Raw genomic sequence first — 24558 nt, 5'->3', positions numbered from 1 at the left:
GATGGAAAGGCAACAAGCTTGAAGAGTCCATGTGTATGCACGACGGGGCCTTTGTCTTACTTGGAATGCTGCAGAACTTCTCAGAGCCCTGACAGTGTAAGGGACTGTGGTTCGGTCACATGTCCTCAGGGAGGCGCCCGGCTCTGGGTGCAGCTAGGAGTGTAAGAAAGAGATAGTGGGCCAGGCTCCTTCTGATCTCTGCACATTTGGAAGTTGCTTTAGGAAGACAGTAGTGCAACTTGGAAGGCCACCCCAAGAAAACAGAAGATGCTTTGCCAGACCCTTGCCCCAATCCTTCGTTCTAGAAGCTCCTTCTATACCTTGCTCCCTCCCCTCATGCTCCATAGGCTCAGACGTTTCTCAGGCAGGCAGGGCACTTCTCAGCAAGGCTTGGGTGCCTAGGAAGTGTGATGTAGTAAAAGAGGGGTACCCTTGTGAGTCAGACAGATAGTTCAACCGGCTGTGGACCTTCACCACGAAGCCTCAGTTTTCTCTTCTGTTTAATGGGGTTAAAGCTACTGCCTCTCTCACTGGCATAGGGTGAGATTACACCTGGGCTAGTGTCTAGCCTGCACCCCACTGTCCTTCATGCCATCTCTTGCTTTTCTCCTGTCTGAGCAATGATGGCTCAGGAAGATGCCCAGACTTCACCTTGCAGGGCTGAGCACAGGAGCACATGGGCGAGTGCAAAGTGCTCTCTCTTCTTTGCTCTCTCTCAACCCATTCCCTCTGCTGCTTACTGGCCTCAGGTTTTCTTTCTTCTTTTCTGTGACAGCTGTTGGAATAAATAGCCCAAGGCTTTTCTTGGTGGAGTCACAAAGTAGGTGGGGTGGGGAGCAGGCTGCCCAAGGTCATCAGTAGCCTGGAGCCCAATACTACCCAATCTCTGTAATCACAGCGGGAAGCTTTTGGGGATGTTGATGGCAGCAGGGACTCAGCCAGTGATGAGGGACGACAGAAACGGGATCACCCCAAGGCTGCTTTTGAAAACAGTCTTGCTCATAAAGGATTCATTCTGGGTACAGGACATTCACCACATCATTAGTCTTCCTTTATCTCGGCAGCTGATTCTTCTCGAAAGCAACCCATCAGAGATTTGACCCTAACCCATGAGGGCTTTCTATCTCTTTTTGTGACACAGATAATCTATACTTTGAGAAGCTGAGAAATAAGAAATCCTTCCACTGACCGAAGGCTTTGTGCTGTAACACAACTCAGAGCAGGTCAAACCGGTCAGGCCCAGTTTTGCACATGATTAAATGCAAGATTTGCCTGTTTCCAGTTTTTAGCCTGTGTCAGCTCATCAAACTCTTAAGTACTTTGAGGGATGAACCGTTTCTTAATTGTGCACTTCAATCCTCCTACCTGCGTAGCTGGCTTCTGAAATAGGGGCGGAGATACATTTAGAGACCTGCGTCTGGAAGATGCGAAGGCTCATTGCTCCCTCTGGGACGGTGGCACCAGGGGCCCCGCGCCTCCACCGCACGCGTGCTCCAGACGGCCTCAAGTTTACCACTGATAGAAACTGATCAGCATGGATAGAACTGCTCATCGGGAAGGGGAAGGCAGGAAATGAATGGCCTGTACTTCTATAATCAATAACCCGTAGTTACCATTAATCACTGGCTCATGGGCTGACTCAAACGGATACAGAGATGTGGCATTAATTTCCAAAAGCAATGCAAAGGGCTGTAAGCATAAAAAGTCCTCTAAGGTTTATGTACAAGAACAGACTTTGGCAGGCTGGCGGTCTTAAGTCAGGTGCTCAGTGAAGACACCCATGTCCACCTGGTCGCTTAAGACAGACTCCTGGGAGTCCTGCTGGGTACCGTCCCTGCAGATAAGCAGCCTGTCCCATGGCCTGGGTGTCCAGAACGTATATTGAATCTGTCTGCTTTTCTCCATCACTACTCACACCCAGTCCAGGTCTCGCTCCCTTGCACCTGGATGACTGTCCCCTGCCTGCTGGGCTCCAGCTGCTCTGGACCTGCCAAACTTCTCCCCTCTGGCTCTTGTGGATGCCTTTTCTAAGCCTGGGAGAAGCCCCACAGGGATGCCTCCTTCTTTGAGGTCTTAGCTAACTGTCCTGTCTTTGAAGATGCTTCCTCTGATAACCACACCTAGGCAGGGGCTCCCTCTTATTCTCCATGTTTGCACCCTGCTGTTCTTATTCTCCATGTTTGTACCCTGCTGTTTTCTTCTTTCCACTTTTGTCAATTTGAGGTTATGGATTTACTTGTGTGTTTACTTGTTACTTGTCTCCATGCCTCACCGGCTAGGAACCTGTCTCCATCGCCAGTGGGTGGTGCGGTGCCTGGCATATCGTCGTCACTCAGTGCGTATTTGTTGAAGGAAGGAAGAAATGAGGCTGTGTTCTGGGGCAGCTGACACAGCCCTGTTACTAAATCCATGTCTGGATAGTGTCTGCTGCTGCCCATACCTGGGAAAGGTGTGGTTACCTGGTATCGGGTGGGCTTGCTGAAACTGTTATTTGCTGTCAGGTTTTCAGAATTCCTCATGCCAGCCTGGTAGCGAGTCTTCTGGGGGGGAAAAACCCAAATACATAATAAATACTACACACACACACACACACACACACACACACACACACACACATGTTCAAATAGCATATACGACAGCCATCTATGAGGAGCACCCATATATGGGGCTGTCTCTAAAAAGAGGACCCTCAGGAAGCTGGTACAGCCACAGCTGCCAGGCTTCCTAGAACAGTGTTCTTGGGGCCTTGGTTCTGTAGGATGACTACAGGTTATAGAATATAGGTTGGTCAACTTGGGGAAGCATGGAGTTAAGTTGATAGGGGGTGTCTTTCTTCCAGGACTCCTCAGAGATTTTCAGATGCTACTAAGGTGGGGGAGGATCTCTAGGGGGGGAGATAATGGGCAGGGAAACTTTCTTCCCAGAGAGCATTCTCCAGATACTTTCTGGGAAGAACCATGCCTCTTTGGGGGCCCACAAAATGGTTGCATGGCTCAGCCCCATGGCCCACTCAGCCCCCAACAGGCCACCTCTTCAGGGAACTTCGGGGAGAAGGGCAGCTACCACAGGCAGCCTTTGCTGATGTGCTCGCGGATTCTGAAAAGTGGGGGCCCCTCGCCTACTTCCCCCGTATCAGCGGTACCGTCTGAATCAAGCACCCCCGTCCCCCTCCCCCGCCCCCTCCTGCTGCCTTCTCTTGCCCCATAAATCCCATGTTACCTACCCTGAATTTGGAATTCAGCATGCCCATTTCAAGGTCATTTTCACAGCTTTTGGCCTTGGATTTACAGAGTTTTATGAGGCACATCTTGATTCTCATTATGAGATAATAAAATGATTTAGGACTTGGCACTAGATTGAAAGGAGCAGGAAGAGTTCTTCCTTCATCAAAGTAAGACAGCCAGAGCTTTGCTCGGGCAAATTTCCACTCCACGTCTGCATCCTCCTGTGGGACAAGGGAAACAACACACCATCAAAGGCCACAATTGAACAGCGGAGCTCAGTGTGAGCAGCGGGACACAGGCCACATGCTCTGACGGCAGACTTCTAGAAAACAGGACTCTGGCTGATGGTCCAAGGATGTTCTCCCTCTTTACAAAGGCTCCAGATGGGGAAGCTCTTCTAAAACCCTATGAAACTAGTCATCCCCAAGATCTCTACCTAACTCCTTAGCATTCATTGCTGAAAACCTCAGCCTGACTCTCCGCTGGGCATTTTCACAAACTTTCTCCACTTGCCACAAACCAGAGACCTTTTCTCACTGCCACGTAATCCTGTTAGCCACTGACAGCTTTGCCGATTCACAAACCACCACGGCATCAAAGTATTGGCGTTTTAGAGCATTGCTGCCCCGTGGAAATATCAAGTGAGCCACAAAGGGGAACCATGTAAGTAAGTTTAAATTTTCTAGTAGCCACATTATGAAAAGGAAAATGGAACAGGAAATTTTTTTTTCTTTTCAAGTTTTTATTTAAATTCTAGTTAGTTAACATATAGGGTAAGATTGGTTTCAGGCATAGAATTTAGTGATTCATCAAAGGTTACATTATTTTAAAGTGTTATTTATTTAAGTGATGTCTCCACCCACAGTGGGGCTCAAACTCACTCACAACCCTGAGATCAAGAGTCTCACACCCTCCTGACTAAGCCAGCTAAGTGCCCCTACAGAACAGGTGAAATGAATCTCAGTGATATCTTTTATTTAATCCAGGAGATCCAAAATGTTATCATTTCAGTGTATGATCATTATAAAAATTCTTAATGAGATAACTCACATTTTTTTCCTATTGAGTCTTCGAGATCGGTGTGTATTTTATACTTACAGCACATTTCAGTTTGGACCTGTCGCATCTCACATACTTAACAGGTGCATGTGGTGAGCAGCTCCCATATTGTATCGTATCACTGCGCATTTCTAATTAGAAAGCATATATCTTATTGGTCAGAGTACTGCCACAGAGGATGTGAGGAGATTCTGCACATGTCATTTAAGAGAAACAGACCTGACTATAGTCAGCACGAAGTAGCCCAGCCATGCTCTTTTCCCTGATAGCGGTGCTAGGTTTAAACCCCACATCTATTACGTCTGACGTGGTGTCGATGCCAGAATGCTGAGTGGGCCCCCTAAGAGGTAGCAGGTGTGGGTTTTTTTTTTTTTTTTTTCTACAGGCAGGCTCTTTACGCTTCTGTCCTAGTGGGGCAGTTTGAGAGCAGCAAAGAGGCGTGGGATTTGGAGTCAGACAGACCTGGACTCACAGCCCCTTACTAGCTGTATGACATAAGCAAGGGTTTTGGGCTTGCTCACCGGGAGATGGAGATGCTGCTGCCTCCCTCACGTAGCCCTGAGATGGGCACTGAGTATGCACTCCCTGAGGGGGTGGGTTCCAATCCTTGCAGATACTCGCTACACTTCCAGGGACCGTGAACCTAGCAGGGGCCCCCAGGAGCCTGCTGGGAGCTGTCACATGATACAAGAATTATTGCCTGCAGGCTTGGCCATTTTGTTTGCTTTTCCTGAGACCCTGTTAGCACCTGGCCTAGTCTCTGGGGGATCATATTGGAGTCTTTGAGACTGGAAGCTTTATGAGGGCAGGGTTTGCTCCCTGCCTTTGCTGCCTGACAGGGAGATGTAACAGGGACACCTGACCTGAGAGGAACGGTGGTATGGTGGTGACAGCATGGGCTCTGGAGCTTGCCTAGGTTCCAGTTCTGCCTCTCTTCCTCCCTAGCTGTGTAGCCATGGCAGGTGGCTTAGCTGTTCTGGGCCTCAGTTTCTTCATCTGTAAAATGGCGGTAAGAATGCCTACCTCATAGGTCATTATGAGAATGAAATGAGTTCACTTACAGTCAGACATTAGTAGGCCCTCCGTAAGTATTATTTTCATCTCCGTAACTTAGCACAGTGCCTAGAGTTCAACCTTTAGTCATTCAGCAAACAGGTATCAAGAACCGACTATGTGGGTGGCCTAGTAGGCACTGGGCTAGGTAGGCACTGGGACTGACTGTCCGTGCCCTCGTGGAGCACACAGTCTGGCCCATGACATGAATATGGTGAACTGCTCATCACCTAGTCTTTCACGTGGAGTTGTGCTAAAGGCTATGGGGTCCTCTGGGTGTAGAGCTCCTGACCTGGCCCCCGGGGCTGAGCAGGCTGCCTGATGGCTGGTGTCGGAGCTGAGCTCCACGGGGTGAGTAGTTCTCTACCGGGTCAAGTGTGGGTGGGGTGAGAGTGGAGAAGAGTGGGAGTTAATGAGTAGAAGAGGCAGTGAGAAGCGTAAACAGCTTTTCTGAGAAAGTTGGCAGGAAAGAGCAGGAGAGAAAGAGCTGGAAAGTGGGATCGAGGGAGGATTTTTTTAGTTACTTTTTTTTTTTTTTTTAAAGATCCAGAGTCTCATTTAGATGCTGACAGGAAGGGTGAAGTTGGGGGTGGAGCAGAGACGACGTGCGGTGGCAGCTCCTGAGGAGGTGAGAGGGCAGGCAGCCCAGGCACATGGGCAGGGCAGCTCAGATGGAGACCTTTCTCCCCCCGCAGGAGGGCAGGCGGGGGCGTGGCAGGTGTCGAGGCAGGCGGGTCCGTGGATTTGGGGGGCAGGTGCTCAAGATCTATGGCTGAATAAGTAAGTGTTCTCATGGCAGATTTCACAAATGTGTACTTCTTCAAAGTTCAGTGGGACCAGGGATACTGGGCACTGCCTAGCGGCCTCGTTCCGCCTTTCCGAGTCGTAGCACACGCATCCCCGGTGAGATGGGAAGGGACACGTGCTCTCCCCTGAAGAGAAGCCTGGAGCCCCGGGGGAGGGGGTGTGTGGGCTGCAGTATGTTCTCTCCACCTCATGGCACAATGCTGTGCTGGGGTAACTTGACATCACAAGCCCACGTGATGTCCTGGTTGTGCCCAGTCCTGCTCCAAACTAGTGGGCATCTCTCCACACTAATCGTGTGGTTTCCATGCCATACTCATTTGGACCAAAGCACAATGTGCTTGTTAGGATGGGCACAGTGCCCTGGGTAGGTGGTACAGAGACTGGCATATAATATCCAGGCACCATCTGTTTTCTCTTACATTTGGGGAAACTGAGGCCCAGAAGAGCAGGGAGGGCTGGTTAGCAACAGCTCATCCACATAAGTGACCAAATATGTACACCATTACAACATACGCTTGTCCATGGAGCATGGGGGGCAGAGGGAGAGTGGGGAAGGGGGTTCAGGCTTCATGCTGGCTCCTCTCCCTCTTGCCTCTTGCGTCTTTTCCTGGCACAGTCTACCTCTTGCAGCCCAAGAATACCGTGTTATTTCACCCCTCCTGCCTTGGCACGTGTTGTTGCTCCTGTTTAGAATACTCTGTTTTGGGGGAGGTGTGTGTTATGAACCAAATGTGTCCCCTAAAATTCCTAAGTGGAAGCCCTAACCCCCAGGGCCTTAGAATGTGCCTGTATTTGGAAATAGGGCCTTTAGAGAGGTATGTAGAGTTAAATGACGTTGCTAGGGTGGGCCCTGATCTGACGTCACAGGTGAACTCATACGGAGCATAAGAAACGCCAGGGACACACGCGCAAGGAGCAAAGGCCATGCGAGGAGGCCATGAGAAGGCAGCGTCTGCCAGTAGAGGAGAGACGCCCAGAAGCCAGCTCCGCCAACACGCTCATCTGGGACGTCCAGCGTCTAGAACCGTGGGAGGACCCGGTTTGTGGCGTTTTGTTACCACAGCCCCGCAAACGAATACCGGGAGGTCTTTCATTTCTTCCCGGTGAGCAATACACTAGTGCTTGTTTCTTATGAAAGACCCGAGTGCTAAGGTGTGGCAGTCCCCTTCCAAAGCTCTCTCCTTTAACTCCCTTCCCCAGGGGATGCCCCTGGTCAAGGGGCCAGGGGCCAGGGGTGTGGTACCTCTTCTCTACCTTTCTCTGCTGCTTCTTTCTCTATATGCACATTCGTATTGTTATGTGAATACGATTTTCCTATCTGCTTTTTCCCACAACTTGCATTTTTCCCCACTTAACAGTATCATAGAGATTTTGTGATATCAGCACAAACAAGTTTTTCTCATTGTATATGCAGTGTTCTAGAGTCTCTGTCAGAGTTTATCGAAACCCTGTTGTCGATGGGCTATTTGCACGTCTTTCCTTTAGTGAACACCTATGTAAAACATACTCCTGCCTGGGTCTGTTCCTAGAATTGCAATTGTTGAGTCCATTCAAAATAGGTTAGTGCATTTTATTAATCCTTAGCTTTGTTATTTTACCTTGTAATGATTAAAACAATAATAAGATTTAAAAAGCATGGAAAGGCACAAAGAGAAAGGCATTCTGCCCCCCATACCCCCCGACTGCCTCCCGACAGGTAGCCCCGCCGTGTGTGCCTTGTGGACCCTTTCAGAGATATTTTCTTTTTTAAAGGCTTATCCAATTAAAAGTGAGCATGAATGCCCTTTTCTTCCTTTGTTACACAAGGGAGAGCACACTATAAACACTGTTGTGCATCTTGATTTTTTTCTCTTAGCCCTGTGACTTGCAGGTCTGTCGCCATCAGTGTGTGGAGAACGTCCTCATCCTTTCTAAGGTTGCATACTATTCTGCTGTTCAGATGCATTATAATCTGTTTAACGGAATGCATCATCATCTATTTCACTAGATTCCTTTAATGCTCATTTAGTTTGTTAATTTCTTGCCCTTCCAAGCAGGGCTGCAATCAATAGCTTGTGGCTTGTGCATTTCAGATCTTGATAAACTGCCTCCTGAGACATTCTCTGGACTCCCTTAGCTATTTGGCAAAATTGTATCACTCTTCGAATGGCCTTCAAGCCCCACCTCTGGAAGCTTCTCTGCTTTGAACCTGGTAGAACTTCTCTGGGTGTGATGAACCCAGGGCAATGGAGTGTGTTCATCGATGTATCTGTTTTTCTCAAGGGACTGAGTTCTTACAGGGCAGGGACCTTCTAAGTCATCTCTGTGTCACCAGTGCTAGGCAAGGGCATTGCATACAGTAGGTATTTAATAAATAACGTGTGCGAGGCAAAGGGAATGTTGGCTGAACAATACAGTCATTCCAATTGGCCGGGGGCCACCTGCATGCTGTCTCGAGGGGACACGTGAAAAAGGAAAGATTCACCGTCCTGATTCTCTCAACCCAACCAGGGCCCAACCAGGGCCATTTTGCGTGTGGTGCCCACTCTGCCATGTGGCAGGTTGACCGAAGGTGTTCCTTGGGGCAGCGTGGTAAGCACGCTGGTTGTTTGCTGTTCTGGCTTCACTTTTTTTTTTTTTTTTGAGAGACAGAGAAAGAGAGAGATTGGAGTGGCAGAGAGAGAGGGAGAGAGAGAATCCCAAGTAGGCTCCATGCCCAGCGCGCAGAGCCCAACGCGGGGCTTGATCTCACCATGCTGAGATCATGACCTAAGCCAAGAGTCAGGTGCTTAACCCACTGAGCCACCCAGGCGCCCCCTGGCTTCACACATAATAACACACGAACTTCTAATGTCGTTACCCCCATTGCTTTGTACAGCCATGTAATTCAAACGCAGGGAGAGAGAACGATTTCAGTGAACTGGTCTTACCTCGATTTCCTGATACGAGTTGTTGATCATGGCTATCAGCATGTTGAGCAGCACTACCACCATGGTGACGTTATAGACGCCGTAGAGAACGTAGCCGATGTTCTCGATGAACTTGTGGTCGTATTTCAGCACCACCGAGATCACTTCAGACAGGCCAAAGATGGACCAAAATAAGGTTTTGAAACTTTCTTCCACCCTAGAAGGAAAGACAGTCCCTTCAGGCGGTTTGCATCCGCTGACACGTTTCACATGGAAGTTCCCACTACCCAGACGTCGGTGGTTACCCTGCAGTGGGGCTGGGCTGGCGGGAGGTGCCTGTCTCCTGAAATAATGGCATATTCCGATTTCTAAGAAGACTTCCAAAAATATCATAAAGGGCAGGCTCTTTCTTTTCCTTTCGGTCCATTTATTGGGACTCCTGGCTGTGGTATCACTTTTCTAATTAATTAAACATTTAAAATTAAGCAGCAGGTCAAATGTTTGTTCTTGCACCTTATCAGCCACACTCTTCCTAAAATAGTCTCTTGAGTGTCTCAAGCCCCATGTGCGGGGGGAGAGGACGATGTCCATGCATGGAGGCTGCATTGCTGGTCAGAGCAGCTCCTTAAGCCTCGTGACCGTGTCCGTGTTGGGCTCGCTTATTACCTCCATTTACAGATGAAGGCGTGGATACTCAGAGCTTTATCCTTTCTAGTGGCATCTGGCTGGAAAGTGGGGTGCAAACCCAGGCACATCTGGGGTCTCCAAAAGCACGTACTTCCAACTACTAGGCTTCCCCACCCCTTGGCTCTGGGCAGTGAGGCCAGCCACACATCTCATGTTCTCACGACTGGAGTTGAATTGTGAGAAGTGTGAGTGTGGTGTGTCTTTATTGTTCAAAATCAGCAGGCAGCATCCACACTCGCCCTGCAGCTCACTCAAGGTAGATACTGCACATGCTTTGAGGGCAGTGTGGGGAAAATCTGGCTTTTAGGACACACTGCTCTTTGACCCTTTAGAGACTGTGAAGTTGTCAGAATACCCTAGCTTAAAGACAAAGATCCAAGGATGTTTCATCATCTGTACTTTGTGGCTAGGACCCCACATTGGGTTTACAACAGAGAATCCAATCGGAAAGCTGGGTTTGGGTTGGGAGGCTTAGAACACCCCCATGCATCCAGTAACATCTGAATGCTTATATACAGTGCTTTTGGTTTGCATCCAGATCTGGGGTACCTCATGAGAAAGCACTTTCTTTTTTCTCTTTAACATTTCAGGTTTTCAACACTCACCCACAAGTGGCCAGGATTAGCTAAATCTCAAAAAAAAAAAATCAGCGTTTCTTAAGGATTGGTATTTATTTGACAAGATGTACAAAAATACTAGTACTTGTCACTTAGGCTAAAAAATCCAACTCTGACTCGCATGAATTTTCGACTCTCCTGTGTGTGAGTATGTGTGGGTGTATGTGTACGTGTGTGTCTAGCCAGCTGTTTGACTCATTCCCAATGTATCCCAGAGTCTGAAAACTGAAAATTGAAGTGGGTTTTTGTTGTCATTATTTGTTTCCGGTTTCTCTGAAAACTGTGAGTTTGGAATATTTAATTCATTTGACTTTTAATAAGAAGGAATTTCTTTGGGGGTCTGGAAGTAATGACTGGGTATCCAGCATTACTTTAGAGCCCCAGGTCCGATGCTATTCTGAGAAAGAGGGGAACACTCTGCCTCCTTGGGCGAGATCCACTTGCTGTGAAAAGGATACCATTCAATCAGCGGCCGTGATTCTCTGCAGGTATTGTCGTCCATTAAGAAGTAATCTTTTGGTTACCACCCTAGTGGAAGGGAACAGTGGCAGAGAGACTCCAGAACCATCGGCTGAGCCCCCAGTCCCAAACGGGAAGGAGAGAGCAGGATGTGATCTCTCTGACCGTTGTCCCCTTCCTAGCTGGATCAGCAGAAAACTGGAGGGCACACGATCTGAGCAAGGGGCTGGGCAGGCAGGCACTGGTCCCAGATGATGCGCTTACCATGAACACCCTACAAAACGGATAATGTATGCAGCTGAGCGCTGCTTTACGGAAATGCATCTTCCCTCGCTTACCTTGGAAAACCCCACAAACCTTTGGCTGACACAAATGAAGGAAGCAATTACAGAACATCCAGGGAAAGATCTTCTGAATTTTGATGAGGGAAAATGGCCTAGATTCAGAGTGTATTTTTTTTTTTCTTATTTGCTTCTTGCTATGAATTTTGCCACTAAGCTCTGATTTATCCTTGGTGCCTTCACTTTGGCGTTCTGTTTTTTAATAGAATAATCTAAAGGAGACAGAGCTGGCCCACTAAGCAGTGTGTGCTGTAGTGAAAGAATATTTACAGACCCCTAAATTCAGGGCTTAGCTCCTCCTCCATCGGATCCCCTCCGCCTACCCCCCACTTGGAATGCTGAGCCTTTAGGTTTGTTATCTGGCTTCTAGACAATCTGTACACCTGTTTCATCTCTATTCTATAGATCAGGGATTAGCCTCTGGACCTGAATTTGGCTATGACCTACAGGAGTATCTAATTCCAAGAGGCCCAGACTCACTGGGATTTCCTGAGTGAAAGTGACCCCCTCCAGAGCAGTTAACACTCGGACCTGACTGGGCAGGAAATGCAAAGTATGCATTTTTAATAATCTCTTGTAAGCTCTTTCAGGACTGTATAGCCCTGTGTCCTCTTATTATGGGGCAAAATGGGTTGTCGTAGCGAAGACCTCCTGTAAAGTAAGGCCGGGTCCATCAACTCGAATCATCTACAATGGCTAGATCCACCATTGGTTGGGTCTTTCATTTGTATTTACCCCTCTTGACTCAATTGGACTAACCAAATAGACTAATTTTGTTGTCGTTGTGTCTCCGTAAGGGACCCCGTGGGCTGAGTTATGCACAGGTAGCTGGACTGAACGGTAGGCAGTACAATATGTTATCCATAGCGCCAGTATAGAACTCAATTCTAAGTGGAATTGAAGAGCCCAGTGTTTAAAAATGACACCTAAAAAGCTAGAATAGAACATTGCTATTTATATAATATTGGGCTGGGAGAGGTTTCAGCTAGAAAGGGAAAGATGGAGGGATATGAGCACATAAAACTTTACTTGTATACAAAAAAGTCATAATAACTAACAATGTAAGGCAAGAGACTAAGAAAAGAATTTGTACCTGCAGTACACATGACAGACACTGCGTGTCTTTCTGCTGATATAAAGAGATCTTATAAATCAATATGAAAATGACCGACATCCTAGCAGGAAGAAAAAGGAGGGAAAGAAACTTGTATGAAAACTTGATGCTTTTTATGATGATTAGAGCTCCATAATTAACTTGAAGCACCATGCTAGTGGCATCTTCTGCTTTAATATGTGGCAGGAAATAAAGGAAACTTGTCCTCAATGCCCCAAGTGGGAAAAGGCTGTATTACTTTGACCTATTATGGAAACGTACCATAATATATTCTCAGAGGGCTGGCCTTGGAAAGGAGCCAAACAGTATGTTACTAATGCCAAGAGCTTGGGCACCAGAGCTGGCCTCGATGTTCTGTGTGGTCATGATGCTCCCTGAGTCATGTGTTAATCATCACCCACAATTTTCAGGAACTACGGGACACAGGGCATGGGGCAGAAGGCCAGTCACTGTGGAGGTTGGGGGCTGTCTTTCAGGAAGAAAGTATCTTGGAACTGGCTTAGCTAATAATCACCATGAAACCACTTGTCTCACAAAAAACCCCTACTGTCAGCCAGTTGGTCTCCAGGCTAAATGTGAGGTTCTTTACTCAAAGGGATAATGGTCACGGGCTCCGCATCCTTCTCCTAACCACTCTGGCTACCTACGGGGTTAGTCACAGATTCCTTCAACTGTGTCAATCACGGGAAACTCCCAGATATAGTCAAAGGAGTGAGAAGAGCAAAGATGCATGCCTGGGTTCAAATCCCAGCTCCAGCATGAACTGGCTGTGTGCATCTGGGCATGTTACCAACCCCTTTGAGTCTCTGTTTATTCATCTATGAAAGAGGATAGAGGTGCCTTGCTAGGGAAGTTGCTGTTAAGATTAAGTGAACAACCTAGGTACGGGATGTAACGCAAGTCCTGTAAGTGGTAGCTATTATTTTCATTCATTTAATTGCCAGACATGCACTGAACTCTAGGTGCCAGGCAATGTATCAGGTGCTCATACGCTGGTGCCCACACCTTGCTTCTGCCCTTGTGGAGGTCCCAGGCTAAAGCAAACCCAGCAGGGCGACAGAACGCTGCAAGGCTGGAGTAGGCAAGCTCTCCTGGCCTGGCCTGACCCAGGATCACACAGCGCCCTGTCGGCCCCTCCAGTGCCGCCACACAGGGCTGAATGGAGCTAATCCCTCAGGTGCCATCGACCTCACTGAACAAGCCTATCGTCCTTCCTACCTGCGAAGAAGATCATCACAAACCCTTGATTTCATGCAAATCCTCTTTCTGACTTCTCCAGCCCAGGCTGTGCCTTGTGACATTTGACTGGGCTTGTCGTGGAAGGAACTGGAAAGTTGAGTCAATAGGCCACCCTAGCCTAAGCAGTGCTTCTAATGAAGGAAAAGAGGGAGAGCTCCTGTGAGTGATGTTGAATAGGGCCATGATTCACGCTGCTCCCACTGTGTGGGGGTGTGTGTGGGGGGAAGGTTGGGGCTGACTTGTCAGGCAGAAGGCAGGGGCATCGTAATGAGCTCTCTCCCAGGCCTGTCTCGCCTGGATAATGGGGCTTTAATAACACGTTGCCTGAAGAGGCGGTTGTGTATGGGTCTCAGAGAACAAACTGATCAACAAGGCGAGGGTTTGGGGGCAATTGTTAGGAAAATTGCTGCTTCTTCAGAATGCCATGATGCCCTCCCCCTGGTGTGGGAACTCTGCCTCCCCGCTTCCCCCCAAAACAATTCAGTTCGGTTACCTACCCCAAGCTGCACACAGCAGGCTAAAATTAAGCGGGAGGCTAGCTCCCGAAAGGCCGTTTCTCAGGCTCGGGAGACAAAAGCCCGCACCATGCTAGAGCCCTGCTGAGGTAGAAGCAGTGCCCGCCTGCCATCCAGGCTGGGATGATGGAGGACGGCGCTTGGGATATAGAGAGACCCCGCCAGAGCGCTGGGCTGCTCTAATGCCTGGACCCGGAGACCCAGAGCAGCTGGGCCGGGCTCGGAGGTCAGCGCGGCGCCCCAAGTGCCTGAGGAAGCCCGAGCCTTGGCCCTCATGCCCCGCAAGCTTGTAGCCCCTGAGTGACCTCTTGGTTTATCCCGGGTCCTAAATGAGGACTTGGATTCAGAGTGTCCAGAAGGAGAGGAGGCTCAGCCCAGAATCAGTGCCAAGAAACGGGGGTGCCCAAAACCTGTGCAGTCCAGATTTGTTCCTCCAGGGATGCCCGGGAGCCTGCTTGCTCCTCGAGGGCAGAGCTGTGTTTTCTTCACCCTTGAAACTCCAGACCCGGGTACGGAACGTGGCACCACTAAAAGCCTTCAGGAAACTCTGTCTGATGAATGGATGAAGGAGTCCCTGATTCCAGTCTCAGGGTGGGGGGGCTCTGGTGAGGCCCTCACAAGGCAGTTTCTCAGTCAGGCAAAACCTGGCCACATCCCAGCCTCTCTGGGCCTCTGTTTTTCTAGCTGTAAAATGGGAAAATGACAATCTCTCCCTCACAGAGTTGTTGTGAGGATTAAATGAGTTAATTGAATACTTGGGAAGGGCAGAAAATACTGCCTGGCACGTAACAAATATGTGATCAGTGTTACTGGTCTTAGTATTAGTGTTCGTTTTTTCTCTCTTTCTTAGCTGCTGTGGGCTCCGGTGTCAGGCTGAAAGTCTCTCGTGGCCTACAGTCAACTCTCAGCATAACCCTTTGAAAATAGTGATCAGATCCTGCCCCTTTCCTTGAGTGACTTTCTCAGGGCTGACAGTCCTTCCTGTAACCTGGGAGGCCTCAGGGACCCTCCTAGTCAGACTCCCGACCCCCCCACCCCCATCCCCACCCGCACTCACAGAGCCCTGCTGGCTCCCTGGCTGCCCCACCTCTGCTGTTCCCTCAGCCTTCCCCCTTGTGTCCATGTGGCCGCCCCTCGTCGTCCTCCTCACGCACTGACTGAAAACCTGATTATCACCAGCTCAGGTAGGGCCTGTCTGATGCCCTGGCTGAAGGAGGCATCCCTAGTTACTCTTTGGCTCAGCATTTTAATTTTTTTCCTAGCCCTCAACACTTGATCTGTAATGATCTTCTTTGTCTCTTTGTTTAGTTCTTTAAATTATCTTTTGCCTCTTGTCCCTCTTTCCCTGTTCACGGGGGAGTGTGACCTCCATGAGGGCAGGGCCTGCTGACTCGCACACGGCTCTGTCATTGGTGACAGACAGTGCCTGGCTCATTGTAGGGACTCCGTCAACAGTTTTGGTCAGTGAAGGATTGAATGCTGGGAAACTGAGGCATGAGGTGACTTGGTCTTAGCCGGCTGGCTTTAGACCTGCCTAAAAACTACACTTCTGATAGTATCTCTGGAGCTAACTCTGGACGGCCTGGTCTCCTGTCACTCTGTCACTTTGAGGAAGGACAGTTTGACCCTATTTCCATCCTAGAATCGATTGTTAGTGATAAAAAGGTAGGGCTTTCTCGCTGTGAAGGTGGCGATGATTAGTCTGAGAACAAGATGGAGGATGCAGGGTAGGGCCTGAAAATGTACTGTGAAGACATCATTGGAGAGAGCAGATTTTCTGTGGACCATGAAGCCTTTCCCTCATGAATTTGTGGGCTCTCAGCCTGTTCCAGAAGCCTAAAGGTACCAGGCTTTTAAAATTTCATGTCATGAATAAACATGAGGAGAGGGCATAAATAAATATTATATGATAGTAGAATGCCTGCTGTAACAGGCATAATCATTCTTCTGAGCTAGTCCAGGAAAAGATCTATATTTTTATCACTTCCTGGAGAATTATGCAAAGACGAGAACTTATATTAGACTCCAACTGCTTTTTTGACACATAATGGTCATTTCCAGATGCCTGGCCTCTCTGAGCCTTCACTGACCACGGCTGCCTGCTCCGCCATGTCTGAGGACCTTCTTACGACTGTCTTCATGTGACAGTGGCCATAATAAGCTCCCCCCAATCCTTATACCTAGCTTGCAGTTAAAAGATGAAAGGCGAGATTATAACTTTCAAAATACGATAAAGCATGCCGTAACACTTCTGTGCCACAGATGCCCAGATTTCAACACTGACCCGGAATCCTGGGAGAATCTGTCCCCTCTGAAGCCCAGCAGGTCAGTTCCATCCCCGGTTCCCACCGACAGACACATGGAGCATGCTCTGCCCGAAGAACACAGCAGTCAGCCGTGGTCCCGCAATGCCACACTGTGCCCTTTCCTTGATTTGTCTTCCCTAGGCCTTGGTTATAGTGAGTTTTACCAGGGCAGGCAAGAGGATCCAGTCCCTGCTGCCCCAGCAGGACCTCCTCTGCAGCCAGAGCCTTCTTGGCGGTATGGCCCTTGGCTGTTGGGAGGCCCCGCTGGCTCATCACTCCCTTAGAGATATCTTGGGGCTTCTACGGGTCTTCTTTCTCCCTTTTATTCTCTTCCATGGGCCAGGGACATTTCCGAATCTTTTATTTGCAAAGCACAACATGGCATTTTTAGCTGAAGGGCCTATGTTGCTCCTTTATTTTTTTTTTATTTTATTTTTTTTTAAAGATTTTATTTATTTATTCGACAGAGAGACAGCCAGCGAGAGAAGGAACACAAGCAGGGGGAGTGGGAGAGGAAGAAGCAGGCTCATAGCTGAGGAGCCTGATGTGGGGCTCGATCCCATAACTCCGGGATCACGCCCTGAGCCGAAGGCAGACGCTTAACCGCTGTGCCACCCAGGCGCCCCCTATGTTGCTCCTTTAGCAAGTGTCTGCTTGGCCCCTGGTGCTGGGCACGGGGCCTTCCTTCCCAAGGCCTTCTGGTTCCTCTATCCCTTAGGATGCAACCTCACCCACGACACTGAGTATGCAGCTGGAGCTGAGTGTTTGCCTTCAGCTCTGCTGCGTATGGGTCCTGCAGAAGGTTAAAGCCCCCATCTCTCCCCGAAATCACCAGGGACCTTGCCTTTCTTCCCATCATATGCTCCTCCAGGTTGTCTCCCCCAGATCCTTCTGGGGCCTTCCAGTGTCAAAACCCCCAAAACATCCTCCTTCCCTCTCAACCCCCACATTCAGTCAGACACCACATCTCCACTCCAGCCTCCCCAGCGTCCCTTCTCCATTGCCCTGCCACTCCTCAGCTCAGGGTCCTGTCCTCCCTCACGTGGCTCCCTGTCCCAGCCACCCGACAGACGGCGTTCAGCTCTCTTGGGAGCTGCCTTTCTCTCAAGCTCCCTTCTTTCATAACATCTCAATTTATAAACATGCCTTCATTCCTGTGATTTTTTTTTTTTTGATTAACGTCTGTCTTCCCAACCGGTCTGCAAGTTCCATGAGGGGAGGGGCTGTGACTGTTTTTACTCATGATGAAGTCCCGACCTTGGGCTTCCCCTCCCACCCCTTCCAACCCATCCTTTACACAGTTGCCCCAGCACACTCCCCAAAGGCAGCTTTTCTTTCTTCAAAAAGGTCTTAGCAGAGACTCTAACACCCTATCAGGACCCTAACACCCTTCAGAATCTGGATCCTCCTGGATTATGTTATGTAATCTTCTCTCGTTTCCCCAAACTCTTGCTTACTGGCAGTTCTTCAAAAATCCTCTGTTCCTTTACACCTTGCACAGGCTAGAATACCCTCCTAGTCATCCTCCAAGACCCTCCATGGCCACCTCCTCCATGAAGCCTTCCCTGACTCTGCCAGGGAGAGTTCAGAGCTGCTTCCTCCGTGTGCTGCCCAAGTGCCCTTTGGTGATAATCATGTGGTGTGGCAATTGATGCTGTTTTTTTTTCTGAACCCCGCACTTGTCTGTGAGTTCCTCAGGGAGAAGAGGATTGTCTTATTAATCTCTGTGACCCCAGGGCAAACACAGAACTCGGCTTGTTGTAGCTGCTCCATAATGGTTGTCAAACAAATTTTGTTTGGAATAGAAACCTCCTTTACCCAGGGGGCAAGCACAGGCTGCGTATTTAGAGATGACGAACGTAGAGCCATCAGGTTCTCAGTGATAACCGCATCTGAATTCGCGATGCTCTGCTTTTGAATTTAGTGCCACAGGAAAGTGACCCAACTTTTTAAGAGACTCCCCCTCCACTTTAGAGCAGAGGCTCCACTGGGGAAGTGGGGACCCCACTCTTGGGAATTGTAGGTCAAAAGGTGCAAGACAGGAGTCATGCACATCTGGGTTCAAATCCCCTCCCTGGCTCTGGGATTTGGGCAAGTCTAGCGTCTCTCTGAGCCTTAGTTTTCTGGTAGTAGGTGTTTATCATGCCACAGTTTGGAGGATTAAGTGAGAGATCAGATCAGGTGTTCGTTCACCGAGTTGTTCAACAGCAGGGTGACCCCATGTTGCTGGGGCGGGGTCGGCCACGTGTGGGCAGGGCCTTCGGGAGCTTCTCCCCAGCCCCAGTGCCCCTCCAGGTTCGCGGGAAGGAAGAGCTGGCTTTTCTGTGGCCCTGCGATGCTGGGTGAGCTGAATCAGCACCTCCTGCCCCTGGTGGCCAAATGAGTCTTTCTCCCTTTATAGACTGCGCAAATTTTCCATAACTGTCATGGAAAACGGAAGCTTCTAATTTTGCTTAGCCCTGCTGAAGCTCCTTCCATTAAAATGATTCCTGGGGAGACAGAATGACCTTAGGAGAGGTATTATTTTTGATTAGAAAAGCCTCAACCCAGCTGTGCTATGAAGCTGACTCTACAACAGCCTGGTGGAAAAGATGGGCTGGCTCGGTTGTTGGGAGGTAGGCCCCATGTTTAATGTCCAGTCAGAATGAAGTAGGGGAGGCCAAGTTCACCCAAAGGGGAGACCAGGAGCCCATCGTGAGTCATGAGCGATGTCAGAGAGTCCTTCACTTCCCTGCTCTGGGTCACCTCCTTGCCCCCCAGTCCCTCCCGTTCTTCTCTGTGGACCTGTCCTGCCATAGTCACAAGCAGAGTATAGGGAAGGCTACCCCTTTTCGTGTGCATTCTTGACTAGCTGTATTTCATCCATGAGCCAAGGATTTTTTTGTCTCTCTCTCTCTCTCTGTCTCTCTTTTTTTTAAAGTAGGCTCCAGGCCCAGCATGGAGCCCATCAGGGGGCCTGAACATACTACTCTGAGATCAAGACTTCAGCTGAGATCAAGAGAAGGACGCCCAGCTGACGGAGCCACCCAGGCTCCCTGTCTCTCTTTTTCTAACACTGTAACCAGAGTGCTGGGACCCCACAGTTTTTGTAGAGTTTCTAGGCTGAAAATCTCAAAACAACCCCCTCAAAAGGCAAATCCTCTTTGTCTGCGGACTTCCATGATCAAGTCAAAGATACGTTCCTAATAAGAACAGATTCCTAACAGAATCAAAAACTTTTTTTAAAGACTTTCTTCAAGAAACAGCAGTCTCTGGTGGCTTGCTCAGCTTTCTCTCTGCTTCCTGACCCCTGCCGTGGGATACTTTGATTTTGTACCCTGAGAGCATAAACCTTGTCTGAGCGCCGTCTCTTCCTCCCCTTTGGACATTCGCAGTGTCTCATAGAAGCAACTTGGAGATAATGAGCTGCCGGCAGGTGCACGTCTGTCATGCCCAGACAGGCCCAGCTCACCAGCCAATGACCCAGCCACTCACATCCCTGCCCCCTTTCAGCCAGCCCCCGACACAGTAGCAACTAAGAAAAATAACCCAGATCTTTGAGAGCGCCCTTGGTTCTGAAGTGAATGGAGGCTGACAAGTTGGGAACTGTTCACAGAATCTGACTGTCCAGAGCTGGCTCCTTGCTGGATCTGGTTACCTGTCCTGACTTGAACTACTAAAAACTAATCCCACCTGCAGGGCCAGAGAGTCTACCACTAAGACACTCACTTAGGTTAACAAGCCCTTTGTTTCTGAAATGCGTGTGGCTGAGAGTGGCCTCTTTCTCTCAGTGTGAGTAAGGATGAGGTTGGATAGCATCAGCATATGTCACCATGGAGCCCTAGGACCACCTTCACAGAGCCCCCCAGTGGCTCCTTAATCCAGACTTGCGGGCCCCACTCTAATTATTGCAGTTAGACTCTCTAGGGGGTGAGGCCTGGAAAGTCCCCAGTTTAGCCATTTCCCCAGGTAAGTCTGGTATGGTTTGAGAACCACTGACGTCAGTTGAGACTGTTCATACTTTATTTTTACTAGGGCAGAATTAGTTCAGTCTGTCTATTTTCTTCTAACCCTCTCACCGAGGTCTGCTGGATGGAGGGAATGGGAATTTGGGGTGGGGAGGGAAGAACTGGAACATGTGGGGGGTTAGAGCAGGGCTTGGCTAAGGGCTGAGGGTCTGTAGCTGGTAGAGAGACTTTTCCTCTTTTTCCTTTGGTTCCAGAATGTCCCCACCCCTCTCATTTGCGACAGTGCTGTAACCTGGTGGGCTTCAGGTGGGACTGGCTTTTGCCATCTGAATGGGGACTGCACTGCTAGGGTGAGCAGAGCTCTTATGGGGCAGCAGTCTCTTAGTTCCTAACAGCTGACTCTCAGAAGGGCCTCCTGAACAGCCTTTAGGAACCCCAGCTGTCCTTGAACAAGGCAGGCGTGGGGCTGGGGGGAGGACACCTGCAGTGTGCTCCAGCCCAAATTTCTCTTCTACAGGATTGAGTCTTCTGACTCTGTAGAAACAGATAGGGGACCCATCTTACCCTACAAGCTCAAAATTCCATAGGAGAAAAGCCCCCCACCCCTGTGGGAAGGCCAGAGGGAAGATCCCCAGGTCGGCAGGGCGGCCTGGGGTGGGCGGCTGTGAAGCAAACATTCAGCTGAGGGGGGGTCATTCGACTACCACCAGCGTAGCTGGCACACAGAATAGATCTGAGTCCCCTAAAGCACACATCTCATTTATTCTATCATGGCTTTTTGCTGATCAAAGATCTCTTAGGGGGACATGCTCCAGGGAGCAGTCAGAAGGTAAAAGATGACATTTACAAAAATCCATTCTCTCCTCTGCACTTCACTGCCCTATTGACTGTTCCCTGTTCAATCACACCGTCTTGCAGCTGCACGTCCCATTTTAGGATCTGCTAAGCTAGGCCATAAATATCCCGTCCTTTCTCTACTGTGCTTGCCACCGCCGCACCTTTTCTTCCCTTCCCCATCCTGGGGGGCCTGGGTCCTCTTTGGTTGGGTCCCTCATGTCTAGAAGGTCTCCATTTGGTTCCCAGGACTTGGGACAAGCCCACTGTATTGCCGCTTCCTTCTGCTTTCATCTTTTCCCATGGTTTTCCTGAGCCTGAAGATTCCCCGTATAGTTCAGCTGCATCCAGCTGAGAATTACGGCCGGGTCAGCCCTGCCCTCAAGCCATGATCTTTTTCATTTTCTCCTGTGTCCTGGCACTAACCTTCTGAGCCACTGTGTGCCAACAGCACAGGCTCCCTGCAAAGAGCAGGAGGAGGGATTGCACAGAACACCCAGGCCAGGAGAAATGCAACCCAAGTTCACGGGGTCAGATTCCCAGTCCCATGTTTACCCTACCACCTGTGAACCTGGCTTTGTGTCTCCTGTTCCTTCTATCATTCAGGTTCGTGGAGAATTTCGTGAGCCCTACTGTGTGCGCAAGGCATTGTGCTAGACTGGAAACACAGGAGGGACATCGAGGCCTTGGTTTGTTGACTGACAGCTTGCCTGTCCTTCTGTCACGATGCCTCCCATGCTGAGTGGATACACCTAACTGATCTAGAGCAAATTTGCTTTTGGGCGATTCCAACTTATCTCATTCCTGCCACAGCTAATCACTGAGTATGGGGGTCATACGAAGTAGTCCAACTTATTCGGTGATATATTTGGCCTGATCTGGACCACAGTTTGTAAGCGAGGCCACTGCTCAGAAAGGGTCCAGTAGAGCCAGATCAGTACCCAGGTGTGTGTGCGTGCCGCTTCTCCTCCCGCCCCTGCTCCTTATTCATCATTTCCGCGATCGTCATTGCCATTCATGGGAGCCTCATTGTATGCCAAGCAGGGTATTCTTATGGGGTCCTTACAACAATCCCGTGAAGCTGGCCATCTTACTATTCTTACTTCAGAGCGGCAGGGGACATTGAGGCCCAGGGGATTTATGCACTGGGCCAAGGCCACACAGCCAGTGAGAGGAGAGGTCACGCTCACACCGAGTCTGTCTGAGCCATGGGTTGCTGTGGGCAGAGGGCGGAGCCAGGCACTTCTCACCTGCATCTCTCTGCTCTGGGCCAGGCACCTGCTCTTGTAAACACACACTACTTCTCTGCCCCATGGAGTAACGGCTTCCGTGGTTCGGCAGCACCAGGGTCCCACCCTTCTAGGTGGTTCCTGTGGGCAGGGCAGCGCAGTTCCGGATTCTGAGCTGAGGGGGACAGCGCTCAGTGCACAGGGCTTGGGTTCTCAGAGGTAAGCGTCTTCCCCTGATGGGCAATTTCTCCAGAAGAAGGGGAAAGTGAGGCCGTGCTACAAGCTGGGAATTGCTCAGGAAACCTGTGGCTGGGCTCAGCCACTTTCACTGGCTGGGAAACAAATCCCAGGCCCCTCAGGGTTCCTGGGGCCCCATGTCAACAGTGTGAGCCCTGCAGGTCCCAGCTGCCATGCTTCTGCCTGGAGATGTGACTATCCTTCCCTCAAGAATCTGGGCGGGAGCTTGAAGAAGGCAGGGAGGAGTTCTGAGCCTGGGTGGGCCGGGGGAAGGACCTAGACTGGAAAGACTTGTGTGCTGCAGACCCTTTATATGACCCCCTCATTTATTCCTAAGGCTATTTATGAACAAGGCAGAGAGTCATTTCCATTTTACAGGTGAGGACAGAGAGGCACGGATAAATCAAGTGACTTGGCATAAGGTCATCAGCCAGTAAACAACCGTATCAGGATGGAAACTCGGGTCTGCCTGACTCTTCTAGACCGCTGCTCCCTCTGGGCTACCGATGGCCCTCCAGGACACTGCCTGGCATCCCCCTCAGCGGGGAGGAGCCCTGGGCCTGCATGGACACGGGCTTGGCAAGCTCCAACACCACGTCCTTGTGGGAGGCCGTGGCTCTGTCTTGCTCTGCGCACAGCAGCTACTTCTCAGTTGGCTTGACCGTGCATTGTTTCAGGCTGGTGCACATGCCTCTTGCCTCCCTGCCTGGGCCTTCCCGGCTGCTGCTGAGGCACGTGATGCTGCCAGGCTTGCTCAGTGTCCACACCTAGAGCTTGCTGGCCCAGCCAGGCATACAGAGCTGTTGACCTGCACGCACTCGCACACCTACCTCTCATGCTATGTGGCCCTGGCTTCCCCAGGGCTGTCCTGGAAGGGTAGGGGAGTTCATGTCCTCTGGAGCGAGTTTGATTAATGGAAGACACCAGATGCAAAGGCTCTGGCTGATAGATTTTGTATTTCTCATTCTGATGGGATATTCAGAGATGTGGTGTTTCTACATGATCTCCCCAGAGAGTGTGTCATGACCAAGTTGTACGTTCTGATAGATGGTGGCCAGGTCAGCACCCTGTATCTGCTCTCCCTCCTCCCCTGCTTCACTTTCCTTTTTCCTAAAGTCTTATTGCTTTCCGATTGCAACTGCCTTTCTCCGATAATTTGTTGGCATGCAAGATTTGCCCAGGGCTCTGTTTTCAAGGTAGCACAGGTGAATGCATGGATAATAGTAACCACAATTCCTTTCATGTGTTGAGAGTATACCATGTGGCTACTGTATCATCCCCCTGAATCTTCATACCATCCCCATTAAGCAGCTATTATTTTTATCCTCGTTTTAAAGGTAAGGAAACAAAAGCTCAGAGAAGTTAAGGAACATGCTTATGGCTGCACAGCATGTAAGTGGCAAAAAAAAGAAGATTTAATACAGCTTAAAAAATTGGATTCTTTCATGTCCAGAAAGTGAACTACAACCACCCTTAAAGAAAGTTACCTGTGGCTTGTAGAAATACCAATGAAACATGAGTCTCTGCAAGGAGCTGCCTGTGAGAGACTCCTAAGGATTCCCGAGGAGCCCAGAGAGACCCTCCGAGGAGAGCGCTGGGGTACTCACGTTGTAAACGCAGGGTTGTACTTCGCACCTCGGTAGTAGGAATAGAGATTGAACATCCCAATCATGAAGGCCACAAATACCATGATGAAAATGACCATGAACTTGAAGATATCCTTCACGGTTCTCCCCAGTGAGATCTGCAGGGGCCCAAAACTTTCGTTGGCTGGCAGGATGTACGCGATTCGAGAGAAGCTCAGCACGACAGCGATCGCATACAGCCCTTCGGATATGATCTGAGGGTCTGAAGGCCACCACTTGTCCCTGGCTGAAAGAAAACAATCTGGGTTACTCACCAGGTCACCAGGGCCCCGGGGGGGGGGAGTGGGGGGGGAGGGGGGAGGGCGATAGGATCTGCCGTGCTGACCTGTGTCTGGCCGAGAAACCAGTTAGGCATC

At 49.8% G+C, this 24558-nt stretch overlaps 1 protein-coding gene and 1 long non-coding RNA gene across 2 annotated transcripts in view; one reads left to right on the top strand and one right to left on the bottom strand.

The window, feature by feature from the left end:
• Nucleotides 1-24558, top strand: part of LOC148110119 (uncharacterized) — a 384230-nt gene that overhangs the window by 13823 nt on the left and 345849 nt on the right. The gene's annotated exons all lie outside the window — the stretch shown is intronic.
• The window catches only part of TRPC7 (transient receptor potential cation channel subfamily C member 7), a 137615-nt gene that overhangs the window by 6649 nt on the left and 106408 nt on the right, over nucleotides 1-24558 (bottom strand). Inside the window, exons 6-9 of the mRNA XM_045795027.2 lie at nucleotides 24164-24428; nucleotides 9053-9248; nucleotides 3224-3445; nucleotides 2460-2540 (exon numbers count right to left, since the gene is read on the bottom strand). Coding sequence (XP_045650983.2) covers nucleotides 2460-2540; nucleotides 3224-3445; nucleotides 9053-9248; nucleotides 24164-24428 — 764 coding nt within the window. The remainder of the gene's footprint in view (nucleotides 1-2459; nucleotides 2541-3223; nucleotides 3446-9052; nucleotides 9249-24163; nucleotides 24429-24558) is intronic.

Source organism: Ursus americanus, chromosome 5 (assembly GCF_024610735.1).
Source record: "Ursus americanus isolate L20-20 chromosome 5, mUrsAme1.1.p, whole genome shotgun sequence".
Classification (NCBI taxonomy): Eukaryota; Metazoa; Chordata; class Mammalia; order Carnivora; family Ursidae; genus Ursus; species Ursus americanus.
Note: the sequence above shows the minus strand (reverse complement) of the source record. Positions and strands in the feature narration are given on the sequence as shown.